Raw genomic sequence first — 20,405 nt, forward strand, 5'->3', positions numbered from 1 at the left:
AATGCAATTTACAACTTGTTCCATACAAAATACAAATAAAGCTGGCTTTATTTTCAATCACTGCACAGTATTCCATTGTATGGCTGTAGAATAATTAACCAGGCCTCTATTGATGGACATAATCTTTTACTGTTTATAATGGATGTTATTTCACATGTGTGTGAGTTTATCAGGAGGCTAAATTCGTAGAGGTGAAATTATTGGGTCAAAGGGTATGTGCATTCGTAATTTTGACAGATGTTGCCAAAGTTCTCTCTACAGAAGTTGTACCAATGCATCTATCTACTAGCCATGCACGGAAATGACAGATTTTATACTCTCCTTCCCCTGCCAGCACTCTCCTCCCTCTGTAATCTGCTGCCTTCTTCCCCACTGCTCCCCAACAGGTTCGGACAGCCCCGTCACCCCGCACAGAGCCGGGCCCCTCCCCACCCTACAAACTGCACCTGCACTGCTAGTTTCCTCTCCCACAGGCGCTCCTGCTGCTTCTCACCCAGTCTTCAAGGCTGTCTCAAGTTCTACCTCTCTGACGAATGTTTGCTGATAATGACATCAACTCCGCTTCCAGCCTGCCCAAAGCATGTTTTCTCTAAAACACACATTTTGCTGCATATATAGTCAATTTACACATTTATCATATCCTGGGTTTGTGTTGATTTTGAATAGTTCCACATTTCTAGTTCTCCCCAGTCAATTCACAATCTTTTTGACTGTGGTGATTATATCATATCCTTCCCTTTGAACAGCCCACAGTTCTGGCAAATTAAAAAATACTCTTGGCCGGCCCCATGGCTTAGCGGTTAACTGCACGCACTCCACTACTGGCGGCCCGGGTTCAGATCCCGGGCCCACACCGACGCACCGCTTCTCCGGCCATGCTGAGGCCGCGTCCCACATACAGCAACTAGAAGGATGTGCAACTGTGACATACAACTATCTACTGGGGCTTTGGGGGAAAAAAAAGGAGAAGGATTGGCAATAGATGTTAGCTCAGAGCCAGTCTTCCTCAGCAAAAAAAAAAAAAAAAAAAAGAGGAGGATTAGCATGGATGTTAGCTCAGGGCTGATCTTCCTCACAAAAAAAAAAAAAATTACTCCTCTTAAGACTTCTTTGGGGCCGGCCCTGTGGCTTAGCAGTTAAGTGCACGCGCTCCACTGCTGGTGGCCCGGGTTCGGATCCGGATGTGCACTGACGCACCGCTTCTCCAGCCATGCTGAGGCCGCGTCCCACATACAGCAACTAGAAGGATGTGCAGCTATGACATACAACTATCTACGGGGGCTTTGGGGGAAAAATAAATAAATAAATTGTTAAAAAAAAAAAAAAAAAAGACTTCTTTGGCTTCAGAACTTCCCTTACAAACAGAGCTGAGAATCATTTGTCTTACAGACATATAATCTGTCTTCATGTACTTCCATCTCAAATTCTGTCAGGCCAGTTTATATTTGCCTTCAGTGGAAAAAGAATGATTACCGACTTTCATAAAATCAATCTCCCTTCATATCCTTTACAATCTTCCCTCTTATCCTTCTTGTTTCTAAATATATACTAGGCATTCAATACACATTTCTTGAACTGATCTTGTTCCTAGTTTCTCTACATTAATAATGTATGTATGAATGTGTGTGTACATATGTGTGTGTGTGTACTTACACATACACACACACAGGGTGAATCTAAAATTGCTATGGGATGCAAAGATCTAAACTGGCCAAAACGATTTTGGAAAAGAATCAAGTTGGAGGACTTACACTACCTAATTTTAAGATTACAGCCATCAAGACAGTATGGCATTGGCATCAAGACTGACAATGGAACAGAGATCAATGGAACAAAACGTCCAGAAATAGACTCACATGTAGATGAACAACTGATTTTCGACAAAGATTCAAAGGTAATTCAGTGCAGATGGTGCTGATACAACTAGGTATTCTTATGCCAAAAAATTAACTTTGCTCCTTACCTCATACTACATACAAAAAATAACTCCGAATGGATCATAGTCTTAACTGTGAAACCTAAAACTGAAACTTCTAAAACAAAACATAGGAGAAAAATCTTTGTGGTGTTGAGTTAGTCAAAAATTTCCTTGACACTAAAAGCACAATCCATAAAAGAAAAATAATTGACAAACTCGACTCCCATCAACAATAAAAATCACTCTTCGAAAAACACAGTTAAGGGCCGGCCCCGTGGCTTAGGGGTTGAGTGCGCGCGCTCTGCTGCCGGCGGCCGGGGTTCGGATCCCGGGTGCGCACCGGCGCGCCGCTCCTCCGGCCGTGCTGGGGCCGTGTCCCACATGCAGCGGCTGGATGGATGTGCAGCTATGACAGACAGCTATCTACTGGGGCTTTGGGGGAAAAATAAATAAATAAAATCTTTAAAAAAAAAAAAACAGTTAAGTGAATAAAAAGACAAGACTGAGAAAAAGAATTCTCAAAATTCAATAATAAGAAAACGAGCAACTTAATTTAAAAAATGGGCAAAAGATTTGAAGACATTTCACCAAAGGAGATATATGGATGGCAGATAAGCACATGAAAAGATGCTCAACATCATTAGCCATTAGGCAAATACAAATTAAAACCACAATGAGGTATCACTAAACCCTATTAGCATGGCTAAATGTGCTGGCAAGAATGTGGAGGACCTGGAAGTGCTGTGGGGACTGGAAAATGGTATAACCACTTCGGAAAACGTACACCTACCATATGCTCCAGCCATCCCACTCCCAGATATTTACTCCAAAGAAATGAAAGCATCCGTCCCCACAAACACTTGTACACAGAAGCTTGCAGCAGCATGGACTGCTATGAACTCCTAGGATAAGAGCCTCATCACACAAGGAATAAAAGCGTATCTGAGGTGTGAGATCACTCTGGGAAATGAGGTGGAATGTTAGACCAAAGCCAGGAAAACACCCTCAAAGGTCACCCCTCACCAGTCTCCAGGCTGAAATAATAAGACTAGCGGGGAAAGAAGTTCAAAGTCTGAAGGCGCGGAGGCTGAGGGTTCTCGCCCTAACTCTCATCACAAAGCTCCAAGGGGTCTCTGGCAAGGCAAGGACAACACCCCTGACAATCTGCTGTTCTCTGACGCAGAGCCACAAGCAGTAAGACTCTCCCAGGCCTGTGGTAAGGATCCACAAATAAGATTTAAATCAAGCACCTGGCAACATTCAAGTATGGAAGAGTTTCTAAAAAATGCTCTAGGAGTCATGTACCTCCCACGGGCTCTTTCTCTTTTCTTAATAATGTTCAAACATAATGAGACCTGGCAACATGCTAACAGAAAGATTTTAAATTTCCTTTTATTGCTGTAATACACAATCTCTATGCACTCAAAGGAAAAGCACTACTGCTTAAACTCACTAATGTTCCCTCCTACCAAACTCCCAGCTTCCCTTCCTTCTGCAGGCAGACATGGATTCTTACTATGCAGGCCTCGGGTAGTGCGCTCACCTTCTAAGGAACCATCGGGATATTTCTGCTTATTGAAAAATGAAGCTTTTTTGGTCCTTCCTCTTTAGGCTGGCTGCCAACCCGGGACCTGGAGACATGCAGGCTGCCATCTGCCTTACCCCAGCTGTTCCTGACCTGCCATCCGGCTCCCACCAGGCACGCCTGGTATCTGCCAGGTCAGTTAAGCAACTGACGAAAGACGCTTGAGGCCAAGGTACAGCGTGGATGAATGTGTTGGCAGCACACAGCCTGCCACGCAACCCTGACTCCCTCTCATTAATGGGTGGCATGCCACTCTCCATGACAACACAGAGAGCTGCATTCTGAGAAAAACAGACCTTCCCAGGGAGCTCTGCAATGGTCTTTTCTTATTGTATGACAATTCAGCATTCCCCATGTTTGCTAAAAACCAAAAGCCTCCTTTAAAAATATTATATTCTTGAAGTAGAGAGACTATCTTGTATATGTTAGAAATTTCTATCACTTATCCTTCAGAATGACCATTATGTTGCAGATGAAATGATCAGTTCTGATTATTGACACTCTGATAGTAAAAGCAGCAAGTTTAATTTCATGCATTTCTAAACTGCCATGGTCCCAAAATGATTTGAACATCTAAATAAGCCTTTAAAAATGAAATTTGCAACTGGGTAAAGAGAAAGATACCAAGCAGAAAGAAGGAATTTTTATGTCTCAAGTCTGCATTCTATTAATGCAGTAATCAAATCCTAACACAGGAATTGTCAAGCTTGTTATAACCATGAAAATCATGGCTTTCAATGATGCCACAATTCTACCGATGACATGCAGCTTTCTCTCCTGAAAAGGGAGATGCAGAGCCGGCTTCAGGGCTCACCTGTCTGCACGTGGACTCGGGGAGTCCTGAGCTCAGAACTGCTGACTAGGTAGAGATGCTCTCCACAAAACGATAAAGGAAAACTTGAGAGAAGCTTGCTATAAAATAACATTGACCTCAAGCTGACAGATCCCAAAAGGAGATCTCTCGTGGAGAAAAAGCTAAGATCATGTTCTTAGAAAACATACCACAACAACCCAGAGACATAAGAAATATAAGGGCTTTCCTGTTATCCCTTGATTTGAATTTTCTCCTGCTCTACTATGCTCTATACTCTGTCTCCATGGAATCCCTTCTGCCTGAGGTTCCTTAAAAAACAAACAAACTGTAGCCCCATCTGGGATCCTTACCGACAACATCTTGCACTGGGAAATGCAAGATTTGTTGCATTTCTGCAACACTCCACTGCTTTTATAGCACCACTGTTCACATGCCATCCTTGTGGTTTCCCTTCTCAGCTCAGAGCAGGTGTGGCTTACACGCACACCCTCTGTGTTGGGTGTACTCTGCGAACCTCTATGCCTGAGTCTCTGCATCAATAAATTAAAGATGTAAATCTAATTCTTAGGAATGCTATAAATTTACAAGAAAGCCCAGGTAGGAAGCCTTGGTTCTTCAAAGGCCAATGAGAGGGCATGTGGGTAGGAAGCAGAAGTAATCCTATGCCCAAGGAAAAAGAATATTTTGCTCAATTCTTTTTAAAACTAACATGGGACAGATAAAACCCTTTTTAACAAATATAAAGCATAAATCAGCAGTCCACTTCTTATACCCACCAATCAGATGCCACCGAGAGGCCCTTTCCTCCTGCTGCCATCCACTGTGCTGTCCTACCTTTCTCCTCCAGGCCAGCAAACCTTCTCTGCTGCTGCTGCTGGGAAATATCACGGCTTCTCCCCTCACCAGGCGGGTGCGTGTCGGGGGCGAGTGACACCAAAATCAAGCAGAAGTGTTTCTTCCCAACCCTGCCCCAGCCCTGGTCGCCCCAGACAGCATCTCAGGGCCTGCCTGAACCTTCTCACTTTTCGCCATGCCTTCTTCCCGGGAAAGCGGAGACTGCTGTATCTAAGTTTTCACTTGGAAAACAGAACACATATCAACTGTACGTCTGTCTTACTCTACAAGGTTTAAACGAAAATAGGAAAAGAAAGCCTTCTCTGTAAGAAGAAAAAACAAAGACCTAGAAAACTTCAAAAGGCCCGTGGGAAGAGGCGGGACCAAGCCTCAGCACGACACCTTTGTTCCACAGGCGGGGTTCCCAACATATTTTTGTGTGACAGGAACTCTCCGCAGTCTGATGAAACTTAAGGACCCTTCTCAGAATAATGTTTTAAATGCACGGAATAAAAGCACATAGGATCACAAAGAAAACCAATTATAGTGAAATGCAAATATCAAAATACTAAAGAATCCTTGAGATACAGTAACATGTGCTTCTTCACTAATGCATGAAATAACACCAGCTAGCAGTAGTTTAATTACAAATGTAATCTCTAAGCAGTGAGGAACATAATTTGTCAAGATATCTGCAACAAACGTAATGAGACATGAAAAATCAATGATTTTTATTGGTGGGAAAGACCAATACTGCTAATATTGCCTACATTCATAATCGAAGGAAACGCAAAACATTACCGAGAGTCTAGTGAAAATAAAAATACAATTTTATTCTCAACTAAGTTCACAGATCCCCCTGAATTCTCTCCACAGGCGCTGATACAAAGCAGCTAGCAGCACAGCGTTTTGGGCTGGAGCAGGAGCAGAGGGCGGCAGCAGCACTGTCTGGCCCCTCCCCACAGCCTGCTTCTCCCTCCCCCTCGCCCCCAGGGCCCCAGGCCCCTGTGAGGAGGACAGCTTGGGAACCGCTCAGAAGAGGGCTATTACTCAGCCTGCTGCGAGTATCTATGCCTGCGCCCATCCTCCCACTCTCCAGACACATCTACACATATTCTCTGAAGTTTCTGGAGCAGGTCCTTCTTATCTCGTTTTATTTATTTTATTTTTTCCTTTTTTATTCTCTTATTTTCATCACGTTTTCTTATTTTGTTACAGCCCAACAGTTTTTAGCATGCCTTGTTTTGCTGTTTCTTAGCTTTCATATTTTGTTTATTTTATTTGAATTTAGCCTTTTCATTGTTTTAATCATTTTTACTCTTGGTTTATTTTCCCTTTAGATGTGTAGAGTATTACCAGGGGTTTTTTAAATCACCAACTTATATAGTTTCTGGTATGAACTGCCCTAATCATCTTTACTTCACATCATTCTTTGTTTAAAGCACTACTTCCCTTTCCTTGGTGTTTTCATTTTTTATTTATAGAGAGTGGGGCAGAAGCTGATCATAGGGTCCTGGGGCCCCAGAGAACAGCCCACAGCCCAAACAGGGGTGTGTGCACATCTGTTCTCCCTCCTGCTGAGTCAGCAGCAGCCCTTCTAACTCTCCTGAAAAGATCCCCAGGACTCAATGTTGAAGCCTCTAAACTTTTAAACACATGCACTTTGGAGATTCAAAGGCTCAAATCTCTCCCGGGAGGACGGGATGCTAACAAGCAGGCCTGTGCCAACAGCTCCGTGCGCTGCGGGAACCTGAACTGCTTACCTGTGCACCGGGCACAACAGCAGACACTCAGGCAGCCCTCCACTGACCACTCAAGGTTTCCAAACCTCTTGGGCTCTAATACTCTTTACATAATCACTGGGGAGACTGATCCCCAGAAGACAAGAGGATGTGGCAGCTACACTCTGCTTGCAGAGCCTGGTCTCTACCAGCTGAGGCAGGGAAAGACCTGAGCCAATGACAGAGGTGGCAGCCAAAAAGTACCGCCTGGGAAGAGAGAAATCCTCAGGGCAGGCCAGCAAGAAGCTGTTCGTTGTCTAGGATGAAGAAATTGCTCTCTATTTCCTCACCCGTGACCTGTGATTCTACGTTTAGTCTGAGACGTCTAGTCACCCCACGTGGGAACGCTGGGCCTTACAACCACTGTGTGCTGAAGACCTAACTGGTGGAAACACCACAGGCCCTGGTGCCTTCAGGATTAACATTCTTGATTTCAGTTCATGGAGAGACACACCAGGAGTTCACAACTTATAACTTTTATTGTTGCCAAGGCATACCTATGTTCTGTACATTCTCTAAGGCTGGAAAGCAGGAGTGAGACACTCAGCTAACGAGTGAGCCCAGCCCCTCCACTATCTACATCTGGATGCAGCTGTATGGAGTCATATCTAGTTGCATACACATACAACAGTAATCTCACAAAGTCACAGAAACATTTCTTTCTTAAAAAAAAAAGCTGAGAAAAAGAGAGCCAATTTTCTTGGCAATAGAAGGGAGGGGAAAGAATCAACATAAACAAGTAATAAGTTTGATTAGGCAAAGGACGGGATGTCAAATTAAATAGTGGCTCAGATTTAAGATGGACAAGACTCTTCTATATGATCTATAAGGAAATAGAAGTTTTAGGAAACTTTCAGTAAGACTCCAGGCCACACAAAACTGAACATCATGTGAAAAAGCAATCATGGAAGGTCTTGAAGGGAGGGCTTACACTTCTCAGTTAAACGTTAATGTGTGAGAACAGGGACAGGGTCTAACTTTGTCACTATATGACCAGCACCTTGGACAGAGCCAGGGCACACACCAGGTGCTCAGTAGATACTTGCCGAATGCTGAATCACTGAAATCAATTACACGCTGCAGAGGTACCTGTAAATCTGGGACATATTTTTTCTAAGACTATAGCACTGTGTCCCACAGGATGAAATTCTAAGAAATAGTTTCTATTTAGAAATTGGAACTATTTTCCGTGTTTTGCCATGAACAAAGCAAAAGAAAGAAACGGGCAGACGCCAGCTCAAATACACCTTTCACCACAGGCAGAAATAACTATGGAAGGAGCCCTAGAGAACCAAAGACACTAGAGGAAGGCAGGGCTTCTCTCATCAAGGGACCCATTTATGTTCATCTTCACCAAGGGCAGGAGGCACTTGCCATTATGATTTCAGCATCTGGAAGTTAAACCTGGAACACTGTTAGAGGCAACCTTAGATTTAAAATAAACGTGTTTTACCGAGTGGAATATGATCTACCTGAGGTTTATATTTAAACACAAAACACCAAAGAGGTGGCAGAACTTACCCAGTTCACGGAAAAAAAGGAAAGCCTCTTTACTATTTAGCAAAATCAAATAAAAGAAAATTGAATAAATTTTCACTGATACAGAGAAAGCTTTTAAAAATGCACCCATGGGGGGCCAGCCCTGTGGCGCAGCAGTTAAGTGAGTGTGCTCCGCTTCGGCGGCCCAGGGTTTGCAGGTTCGGATCCCAGGCGCGCACCAACGCACCGCTTGTCAAGCTACGCTGTGGCGGCGTCCCATATAAAGTGGAGGAAGATGGGCATGGATGTTAGCTCAGAGCCAATCTTCCTCAGCAAAAAAGAGGAGGATTGGCATTGGACGTTAGCTCAGAGCTGATCTTCCTCCCTCCTCCCCCAAAAAAATGCACCCACAGGTCAGCTCGGTGGCACAGTGGTTAAGTTCGCAGGCTCCGCTTTAGCCGTCCAGGGTTCACCAGTTTGGATCCTGGGCGAGGACCTACGCAACACTTATCAAGCCATGCTGTGGTGGTGTCCCACAAAGAAGAACTAGAAGGACCTACAATTATGATATACAACTATGTACTGGGGCTTTGGGGAGAAAAAAGAAAAAGAGGAAGATTGGCAACAGATGTTAGCTCAGGGCCAATCTTCCTCAAAAAAAAAAAAAAGAAAAAGAAAGAAAAGAAATGCACCCAGAAGGAAACAATTGAAAACTCTCTAGATCAAAACAAAGTGAGATCGAAAGGGAAGTTCTAACGCAGTGCTTACTGGAAACATTTTAGATTTCAATCTGAGTCTATTTTTGGAACCTAGGAATTGCAACAAATTATAAACCAGATTTTTAAAATCACAATAAGGAATCACAATAAGGAGTTAATTGTAAAGTATCATTTTAATAGATATTTGATAAGTGATAGGTCAACTGTAAGGATGAATCATAATTTACTTGACCAAATCTTCATTTAATGAGCTTTAAGTCACTCCCATCTTCTGCTGCTGTAGAGGTGCTGAACTATATGTGATTCCTTCCACACATGAGTGAGTTCACAGTGGGACTGCTCACCATGTGAGAAAGAATGAGATAAATGTCGTACTGCAGAAAAAGTTTTAAAATATAGTGTTTTAATTGAGAATAGATGCCTAATACTGCATATAGAGTACATTTCCATCTGAATAAAAAAGGGAGAGAAGAGATAAACAGATGTAATTTTTCACCCATCAGATTGACCAAAAAAATCCAAAAGTTTGAAAATGCCCATTGCCCAAGCTGTAAACAGGCCTTTCTCCTCCACTGCTGGTGGGATGTAAACTGGTTAAATCTCTGTGGAAAGCAATCTGGAAACAGCTATTGAGATTACGAATGGATATACTCATGAGAACCATGTGCAAAATGACATACGTACAGGGTTCTTAATTGCTGACTGCATCGTGTATAATACAAAAAGAGAGCACAAACAACCTAAAGGGAACTGGTTTAAATAATATATTCATAGCAGTTATAAAAAATGAGGAAGCTCTCCACATACTGATATGAGAAAGATCTCCAAAACACAAACTTAAAAAGCAAGGTGCAAATATTATATATAATACATACCACCTTTCGTATTAAAGACGTGTGAAACAAGAGAACACATAGCCAAATGAAATGGAAAACTTACTTGTAAAGGTAATACTCTGCGTGGTCTATCTCTTCTCGAGATGAAATGTTGTCCACAAACTGAAAGACAGAAAAAGGAACCTTTGCTTGAATACAAATTATGCCTATACCAGGCCTAATTCATATACTGACCTTAAAAAAGACAAAACACCCATTTTATTGGAACAGTGCTCCCCAGGTGTGACTCCATCCTTGAAACCCCTTTACGCTAATACAAACAAAGAATATACAATGGTTTCTCTTCTATGTATAGACAACCCTGGTCAGAAAACTGTTTGAAAACCAAACATGAACCTTGCTCAGAATAAGAGAGCTCCTCTTACCATATTTATAACTAGTCATCGATATTTCCCTTTATCTTTAAACCTTGGTATTTTCTCTATGTTCCAAGCTCCAAATACATGGGAACACATAGTTGAAAGCATAAAGACTCTAATGGCTGAAAAAATATGGCCCAAGAGATGAAAATCTAAATTCAGAGAACTCAGTCTTGGAACTATTTTCCTACTTTGATGTAGGTTTTGCTGTGGACCAGTCAGCCTGTGGTTCTTCTACCAAGTCTCCCTTCCAACCTGAATATGCTCTAATTCCAAACCAAATAAACACACAGAAAGCATTATACCAAGGATGGATCCCACCCTAAAGTAGAGACTCAGAGGGAAAAAAGATGGAGTAGGAGATAATGCATGTTGTGAATATAATTAAAACCTCATAAAGAGGGGGAGAAGAGAGAAAAGGGTGAAACGATCTAAAAACGCTCAGGACTTATGGATTTGATTTAGAAATCTCATTAGGGGGCAGATAAAATGTGGTTCAAACACAGGACCTATGGTTGGGAACTAGTCTCCTGATCGCTCGCTGTGTGCCACAAACAGATGGCACAGCCCCCTGGAACTCAGCCGCTCCACCTGCATGAATAGGATAAAGGCACCTGCCCTGAAGAGCAGGAGGCCCAATGAGGAAAGGTATCTGGAAGCTCCTTAAACTCTGTAGTGTTGCCTAAACAAATATCAGGTATTACGGCACACAGAGATTTTATCCGTCAGGTAAGGGATGAACCAATGGTCTTTCAGTTCCTCTCCAATCTGAAAATTATGAGTCTATAAGATTTAAGTTACGACCTAGTTAAACTGTCTCCCTACTAAAATGAGAACATCAACGGGCAGAAGGAAAGGACCCAGACTAAAAAAGACGACCGCTTCCTTCCTTTTTCTCTTCTACATTTAACAATACCTTGAATTTTATAGCGCCCTTAATTTCTACAAAGAGTTTTCACAACTAAGATCTCATTTTAGCATCACATCAGCCCTGCGAGGAAGATACTGGAAATGAGGAAACTGAGGGGGTCCAGTTACCCAATGTCATAAAGTGAGTTCACGATAAGGACAAGACCAGATCTATTAGAGGGAGGCAACAGAAAAGCACTCTGATGTCAGAGAGGTCTGGTTCTGAAGGCCAGTATTTTCACTTATGAGCTGCGTGAACTTGGGAAGGTTATCAACCATTCTGAGTCTCACATGTAAAGTGGAGACGATAATGCTTATCTCGCATGGCTGCTATGAGAACTAACAGAGATAACGTATGTTAAGAAGCTAGTACAACAGCTGGCATAGAGGTGTTCAGTAATGGTTACCATCAATTACTACTCCCGATTCCTAGTCTCATATTCTTCCTTCCAGTGCTCGGCAGCAGTTTAACGGTTAACACTCATATCCATTCTTTCATAGACTTTCTCAGCTACCAAAATTACTTCCAATATTAACAAGTGAATACTATTACTTTGAAGGGTGTATCAACCTAAAAAAAAAAATGCCCTGGTATCATATAGCAGAATATCAATCTTGGAAAAATTAAAATCAATCAGGTATACACAGTGATCACTGACACTGGAGTCTGGTAAATTTATTACCTTTCATTTCAGTCAAAGAAATGTGCTACTTCACCATCAAGTATCTATTAGTAACTACAAAAACACACCAGTCTCGAAAAATACTTCCTATGAAAGGCAGTCTTGATTTATACAGTTTCATCTATATAAGAGACTTTCTTACTTTCTTCCTCCTTGTTCTTTGAAAATATATACATTTAAGTTTTCTTACCCGTGATATTGTTAAAGAACTAACAGGCAACTTTCTCTCATATGTTTTATCCATTAAAGATGCTAGATCAGCTGTGAAGACAAAGAGAGAAAAAGAACTTTGTTAAATATACACATTTCTTAATAAAAATCTAACAGATACAACTCCTGCCAGATAGCTGCCATCATTATGAAGTCAGTATTGAAACAGACGCTCTTTCTTGCTCTTTTTAGAAATTATTTTTGTATAAATTAAAGAGGACAAAGGAATATTAACATTTTAAGAAATGATTCATTTAACTGGAGTAAGGGTTATTTTAAAAATTCTAGCACATATTTAGCGTTTTAAAAAATGGATCAACAAAGTATCTCTGGAAGCAGACATGAGAAAGTGTTATCATTGAGACGCCAGGGAAAGGAATTAGATGGCAGGGGACCAAGGGAAGGAGACTCTTCATCGCTCACACATCTATTCCTTTCGCATTTTGAACCAGGTAAATATACTAGCTATTCAAAAAATTTTTAAATTGGAATTTGTCAAATGACTTGTATACATTCCCTGAACAAATCCGAGAGGCACCCTGGCTATACGTAACGATTTTTGGCTTGACTTATTCCTGTTCTGGTTCCTTTCAGCAGAACATCCACAGGAATACTTGGTATTCCTGAGATTACACTGTTATCTCCGAGTCTAAAAAGTCTGAAATTCTAGGCACCACACTCTCCAAAAGGATTATTTCACACCTTCTCCAACTTACACTGTGCTCTCCCGCTTCTCCCTCACCCCCACTCTCAGCTCACGGTGGAGTGTCTCGTTTCCCTGAGTGTAAAACAGAAGCAATCAAAAGACAACTTCATCCTCCACCATCAGGCCTTCCGGGCTCCCAGCATCTATGCCCATATACTCTGCCTTCTGGGTTGTTTCTGTTTTGTTCTGTTTTGTTTTTCAGAGGATGAACTTTATTAAACAAACAATAAAAACCTCCCTTGAGTTCGTATCTCCTTCCAGCGGTTTCTCCTCTGCTCTGCTCCCCTCAGCAGCACGTTGCTTGAAGAGTCATCCCTGATACAGCCGTCACTCCTTCCTTAGTTCCACTCTGGAACTCACTCAAATCGGATTTAGGCTTCCATCCCTCCACTAACACTGAAGACCACCTCCACACTGCAAACCCAGAGGTTAACCCTTCATCCTCATCTTCCCCGACCTCTGACTAGCAGTTAATATAGCTGACCATTCCACCCTTCACGCACCACTCTTCGCTCCCTCCTTCTTGGGTTCCTGTGCAGGACCTCCTCTTCTTGACTTCTGAATGTTGGGGTGCCCCACATCTGAGCAGGAGACTCTGCTCCTCACCATCTCTCAGTGCTGGGTGATCTCCTTCTCCCTCGCACAGCTTTCGTCATCGTCTGCACAGTACTGACTCCAGGCATACAAGGCCTCCCTGACTTAACTCCAGACTTGTATCTTCCCCTGCACGGGTGACATCTCCACATGGGTGTCTAAAGGCATCCAAACGTTACATGTCCTCTTAACTCTCCAACCCGCCACTCCGCACCTGCTTTTCCGACCTTTCCCATCTCAGTGAATGGCCACTACATTCACTGGCTTACTCAGGCCAAAAACCTAGGCGTCGGCCTTGACTCCATTCTTTTTCACGCTCCACAACCAACCATCAGCAAGTCCTATAGGCTCTGGATTTGAAACGTAAATATAAATACATATTTCTCACCACCACCACTGCTAACCTCTCACCTCCTGAGCGACCAGTCACCTCAACCACTGCCCCCACCCTTACCATCAACCCTCCACACAGCAGTCTGAGTGAGCCTCTTAAAAGATCAATCAGATCCTGTCATTTCTTTTCTCAACCAGCCAATAGCTTCCTATCATACTTGGAATAAAATCCAAAATATTTTATATGACCTACAAATGCCTACATAAGCTGGCCTGTTTGTTTTTTGTTTTTCCTGTCTTTGACACTTAGAAGTAAAATCCATGAAAGCAAGGACTTAATTTACTGATATATTCTCAGTCCCTAAAACAGTTCTATAAAAGGCACTCAATAAATATCTAAAAAAAATGAATAAAAGAAAGAAAGGAAGGGAGGGAGAGAGGAAAGAAAGAAAAAGAAGCAATTGGATTTCCAAGTATTTTTTACTCCCTGGTGGAAGAAATTAGTATCAAGTAATAAGGAGACCAGAGGTAATCAATTGACAAGTATTTGATGAGGACCTAGTGCTGTGCTTTTAACCATTTTTTCCTCTTTCCTTTCCCTGGGCAATGCTTTCAATGACTCAGTAGCTACTGGGGAAAACCTGATATGATGTAAAAGTAATTACTTTTCTTATGACTATCGTAAAGGGACTGACACCAGGTGACTCAAGAACGTTAAACCACACACACACAAACACACACACACACGGTCCCTAAAACCTCTTCACACTAAGGCAAATTAATACTATTAAATCTACTTACTCACAAAATGACATTCAACAGCATTCCCATGACACCACGTCTTTTGATCATGTCATAATAGAGGCTCTTGTGTTGAGATGATAGGCAATATAAAGTTTAAACTTTACTCAAAGTTTAAATTTTCATTAAAAAAAAGCAGGGTCAGGGGGACGGCCCAGTGGCGTAGTGGTTAAGTTCGCATGCTCTGCTTCAGTGGCCCGGGGTTCGCAGGTTCAGATCCTGCTCGTGGACCTACTCACCGCTCATCAAGCCACGTTGAGGCGGCATCCCATATAGAAGAGCTACAGTTCTACAACTATGATACACAACTATGTACTGGGGCTTTGGGGAGGGAAAAAAAAAAAAGGAGGAAGATTGGCAACAGATGTTAGCACAGGGCCAATCTTCCTCAAAAAATAAATAAATAAAATTTTAAAAAAAGCAGGGTCAGGTCTGCTGGCCTAACTCAAATGGCCTCTGTTTCCTCGTGGGTTTCACATTGTGCACAACGTATAACTAAACACCAAACTGAGTTGGCTTCTGTAGGGTGGTAACTCAAGATTCCATTTTAATCCTTCACACCAAGACACCTTCAGTCAAGTGAAATTGGCTGGGGCCTCAGAAAAGGCAGCAGCTGCAGAGCCAGCACCTTATGAACAACGTTTGCATCCTGCAGGTCGGAGCAAGGTTAGCTGCTCAATAACACGCGTGACCAGGCACCTCCCAGGACAGCACCAGAGTGATGAACGAGGCAGAACACCACACAGGGCAGGCACGGCCAGGACGCTGGGGCAGCTTTGGCCTGCAGAGGGCCAGCGCCACAGGCTTCTGGACTGTGGGCTTCAACAGTCAAGTCACACCCATGTTTCAGTGAGGGGCCAGCAGACGCCCAGGTTCTGTTCAAAGGGATGTGCCAAAGATGCTTTCTGGCGGTCACTCAGCTCCTCAGGGTGCACGCTGCGGGGGATGGTTGAGGTCAACCAAGACTGTACGGGGAAACAGAGCTGAAATTTGCATTCCTCATTTAACGAAACTTAAAGCTCTACAATGTGGAAGTATGTCCAGAAAATGAAATGTATACTAGTGTATAAAAATGCCTTTCTTGTTTGAAGAAAACAATACCATCGACCATCTAAGGACATCAGATTTTACTAAGGAGCCTGCACTATTCCAAGTCTAGGAATGCAGTGGCTCAGACTCCGCTGAGGATTTGAGTCACCTGAGGCTTTACAACTTCAGATTCCTAACCTCATACCGCGAGGGCGATGTGCAGGTTTGAGGTGAGACCAGGGGAATCCAAACTTTTAAACAAAGCTCCAGGAGGTTGCGATGCAGCCAGCCTCCCAAGCACTCGAGTGAGTCACATCTGAGAACCACCGTGGAGGAACACAGAGTGTCTTGGATGTTGCTCCTAAGCTCAAAGAAGATATTAAACTGGAATAAGGTTGACTAATATCCTTTAAAAAATTCCACCTACTATTAAAATAAACACCTAAATAATATTTTTAAGAAATTTTAAAACACATGCCTGAGCTTGGAAGAAGGCAGATGTAACTGTCGAGGCCCAGGGCGAAACAGGAGCATGAACCGGGAGTGTCTAAGGGAGTGCTGAGGGGAGCAGGCGCCCTGAGCGTCTGCGGGTCCCCAGACACGAGCTTTGGTGTTAACGACTTATGGGGACAGAGGACAAAATCAAGAACATTGTAAGGTGAGAAGCTGGTTCAGAGATCCTCAGGGAACAGCAGGACCACCTAGGGCTACCCCTGCAGGAAAGGTGACCCAGAAAATAGTGCGCCTGCAAAGGGAACAGCAGGGATGTCGTCCCAGAGCACGACACTGCAGTCGGCTCTCGCGCCTCTTTCGGGCCCTAATTCACACTTCCTCTGTGATCCCAAATATACCAAGTTGAGAATTTTGTTTAAAGAGTTGATTTTATTGCATAAAACTCTAGAAAATGCAAACTAATCTATAGTGACAGAAAGCACATCAGTGGTTAACTGGGGATCTGGGATGGTGGGCAGGAAGAGGGGAAAGGATTACAAAGGAGTAGGAGAAAGCTTGGGGGGGGAGGTGACAGATACGCTCATTATCTTGATGGTGGTGATGATTTCATGGACATATACACACGTACATATGTCAAAACATCAAATTGTACACTTTAAATATGTGCAGCTCTTATGAAAATGTGCAGTTCTTATGAAAAGAACACCTCAACAAAGCTGTGAAAAAGGAACTTGATGAGTAAGTTGAAGAGCAGATTAGACACAGGTGAGGCGAGAATTAGTGAACTGACTGAGCTAAAAGGAATTACACAGAATGCAGTAAAGACAGATAAAGAGGAAAAGTATTGAAGAGGAGTAGCGAGATAAAGAAAATAAAATAAGAAGGCCTATGGGGCCAGTCCAGTGGCGTAGTGGTTAACTTTGTGCACTCTGCTTCAGCAGCCTGGGGTTTGCAGGTTCGGATCCTGGGCTTGGACCTACGCACCGCTTATCAACCCATGCTGTGGCAGGCGTCCCATATAATGTAGAGGAAGATGGCACGGATGTTAACCCAGGGCCAATCTTCCTTGGCAAAAAGAGGAAGATTGGCCACAGATGTTAGCTCAGGGCTAATCTTCCTCATGAAAAAAAAAGAAAAGAAAAGAAGAAGGCCTAAAATACATTTAATTGAATTTCCAAAAGAAGTTAATAAAGAGACTGGGGAGAGGTACTACATTATGAAATAACAGCTAAGTATTTTTTAGAACTGATAAAAGATGTTTTCAAGTTCAGGAAACAAATATAATCTCAAACAAATTAAGTAAAATTAAACCCACACCATCATACATTGTAGTGAAACTGAGGAATAAGAGGATTTTAAAAGTAGCCAGAAGGAAAAGATAAATTACTTACAAAGGAAAAGCAACTATACCAACAGGTGTTTTCTCAATGGGAACAACAGAAGACAGGAGAATAATATGTTCAAAGTGTTGGGAGTAAATACTTTCAACACAGAATCATGTATCTAGCAGAGCTATCTTTTAAGAATAAGGGAAAAATAAAGACATTTTTAGACAAACAAAAACTAAGAATTTATTAGCAGCAAACACTCACTAAAGGAACTTTTTAGAAGTTGTGTTTTTCAGAAGATGTTTTAGGAAGAAGAAAATTTAATGATCCTTTAAAGAAGACTTGAGATGATAGAAAGAACGGCACATAAATAAAATTGGTTAAATCAAGGGGAAAGCTGTTTAAAACAATAATGTATTACGTGTATGTGTGTTTTAAAGGATACAACTTTAATATTACACAATAACATAAGGTTGGGGTATGTGTGTGTGACTGGACTTGAAGTCTTCCAAAGGACAGTAGTGTGTAATTGACATTAGATTTTAAGTTAAATATGCATGTTAGAAGTTACAGAGCAACCATCTAAAGATGTAAATTTAGAATGTAGGATCCACCACTCTAAAAGAGTAGAAATAGAGGCTATAATTTATAGACCAGTGGAGGAGAAAAAATGTAAAAACAAAAACACCATAAATCAATCCAAAAGAAGATAAGGGAAAGAAAGAAAAAAGAAAGATGAGACAAACCACAAAATATGATAGAAACCAATCCAAATATATCAGTAATCACAAAATGACAACATAAATAGACTGAACTTTCTAGTTAAAAAGAAGATTGTCAGATGGGTTAAAATTGCAAAATCTAGCTATCCAAATCACACGAACACAGAAGAGTTGAAAATAAATGTATGAGAAATATACTAGGCAGACAACAGCCAAAAGAAAGCTGGTGTGGCTGTATTACTATCAGACACAACGGACTTAAGGGTCAAAAACATTATTTTCACAGATTAGGTGGGTCATTACATAATCATCAAAAATTCACTTTTCCAGAAAGATAATTTTAACCTGGTATGCACCAAAGTAACACAGCATAAAATATATTAAGTTCTCAGAAAGAAAATGGCAATCTCCCCTATGACCAACCACAAAATGTGCAGTAGAGATGTGCTGGGAAAGAAGCCTCTTATAGAAGAGGGGGGTCTCCAGGTCAGAGGGCAGAGGAGGAGGGTCACTGAGGGAAAGATGGACCCGGAGCTTAAGGTGAGGAGGCATCAGAGGGTTCCAGCTTCTCATGATTTCTGTGTAACTGCACATCACTGGTACCCACTCAGCCAACGCTAAGTTCCTTCTGGGCTTGGGATCATCTGTGCGCCTTGTCGATTTATGTAACAAAGAAGTAGATACAAGTGATTATTGTACTTCCCAGAAGAAGTGATTTGTAAAACACAGGCTGAAACTGTTTTGTTTCCCACACTTAAAAAGAAAAACAAGGAAGATGCTGTATAACGTGTAGAGTAATAGAAGGGAAGCAGGAAAAACTAACGTGGGAGCCATTCTGAATGCAGATACTTAGATTTCCTTCTATCTGTCTGTCTCTCTGTCACCAGAAGCTTTAAAATAAACAGTTTCAAAATAAAATAAAATAAAATAAACAGTTTCAGTAAAGGAAAAATGGGAAGGCAAGCTTCGTCTACATAGATACTAAAAAATGAGACTAAATGCGGATGATATGTACAATCAGACCCGTCTCTAGAACTGCCAGCAGATGGTAAACATGAAACCTAGTAAATGAATAGATGTCACAGAGATGTGAACACAGAACTGGCAAAGGTTAGGAAAGCAGGTTTCAGAAAATCCCCATCAGGCTTCAGGGGCAGGATTTGAAAAACTACTGCAACAGCCAAAGGCCTCTAGAGCTGAAATGACACAACAAAACCAAACCTCAGCTAAAGGGAGAAGTGTCTGCAAGAATGACGCCGGTGCTCAGTTTCCACCTGAATTCAAACGTATCAATGCTATAATTCTCTTTGGATTCAGAGAGAGTTCTTAAAAAAAAAACAAAGACAAAACCAAACAAACAGTAATCAAAACCAGAAAGTGTCCCTTACTTTATGACTCCCTTGTAAACTGAAAAATCAGAAATAAAATATGTAACTCAGTAGGGTTCACGAATCCAGTTCAGCTCAAGCGACGTGGGCCCTTGCCAGCCAGCAGGGTGACTCAAGCAAACAACCTCTGATGGAACCCAGGGAGCTTCCCATCAGGCCTGCCCTCCTACCAGCACCCTATCCAGTTCCCCAAAATCCTTTTCTCCTGAATCCTATTCACCGTGGGCCCTAGCCTGTAATTCAACTGCTGCTGTCAGATATTGATAACTTTCACCCTGTACCTCCCCAATAGATTTGCACTGTCAGTGGAGGAATTTCAGAGACAATGCTTTAACTCAGCGTTTATTTTAACCAAAGGGAAGCTCAGTACAGAAACAGTCTAAGAGTGAAATCTTCCAACTTGAGCTGGAAAGCCCAAGAACTCCCAAGGCTCTACAGAGTCACTTGGAGAACTAAGGCCCTTTCAATAAAAATATAAACTGCAATGGATGAAAATGTCTCAAATGCTTAAATCCATGAGTTCATAATGATATTTAAAAAAAACCCTCACCGATCATCTTTGGAGTATGGCAGGAGGTCAACTCATTTATTTTGAAACTGCCTCTTGCATAGAAACTATACCTCAGGATAACTAAACTGTTGATGTAAGAAAATTCTTCTACAAAAATTTTCTGGGTAATAAATGAAGAACAAATGATAGAATTAAAATAGCAATATTTTGCAGCTCCTAATGGTATTACGGATCTAAGTAATGATCATGAGGCCTTTAGCATCAGATGGACAACCCAATGCTTTGTGCCTCCTGAGAAGAGTAAACACTTCCTATGAGGGATTCATGCCAAAAGAAAAAAACAAAACAAGAAA

At 41.9% G+C, this 20,405-nt stretch overlaps 1 protein-coding gene across 4 annotated transcripts in view; it reads right to left on the reverse strand.

The window, feature by feature from the left end:
- MRPS27 (mitochondrial ribosomal protein S27) overlaps window positions 1-20,405 on the reverse strand; it is a 91,022-nt gene that overhangs the window by 59,082 nt on the left and 11,535 nt on the right. For all 4 annotated transcript variants that reach the window (XM_058559195.1, XM_058559040.1, XM_058559249.1 and 1 more), the window contains 2 exons: window positions 12,168-12,238; window positions 10,070-10,128 (listed from right to left, as the gene is read on the reverse strand). In XM_058559195.1, the coding sequence (XP_058415178.1) occupies window positions 10,070-10,128; window positions 12,168-12,238 (130 nt within the window). The remainder of the gene's footprint in view (window positions 1-10,069; window positions 10,129-12,167; window positions 12,239-20,405) is intronic.

Source organism: Diceros bicornis, chromosome 1 (assembly GCF_020826845.1).
Source record: "Diceros bicornis minor isolate mBicDic1 chromosome 1, mDicBic1.mat.cur, whole genome shotgun sequence".
NCBI classification, from domain to species: Eukaryota; Metazoa; Chordata; class Mammalia; order Perissodactyla; family Rhinocerotidae; genus Diceros; species Diceros bicornis.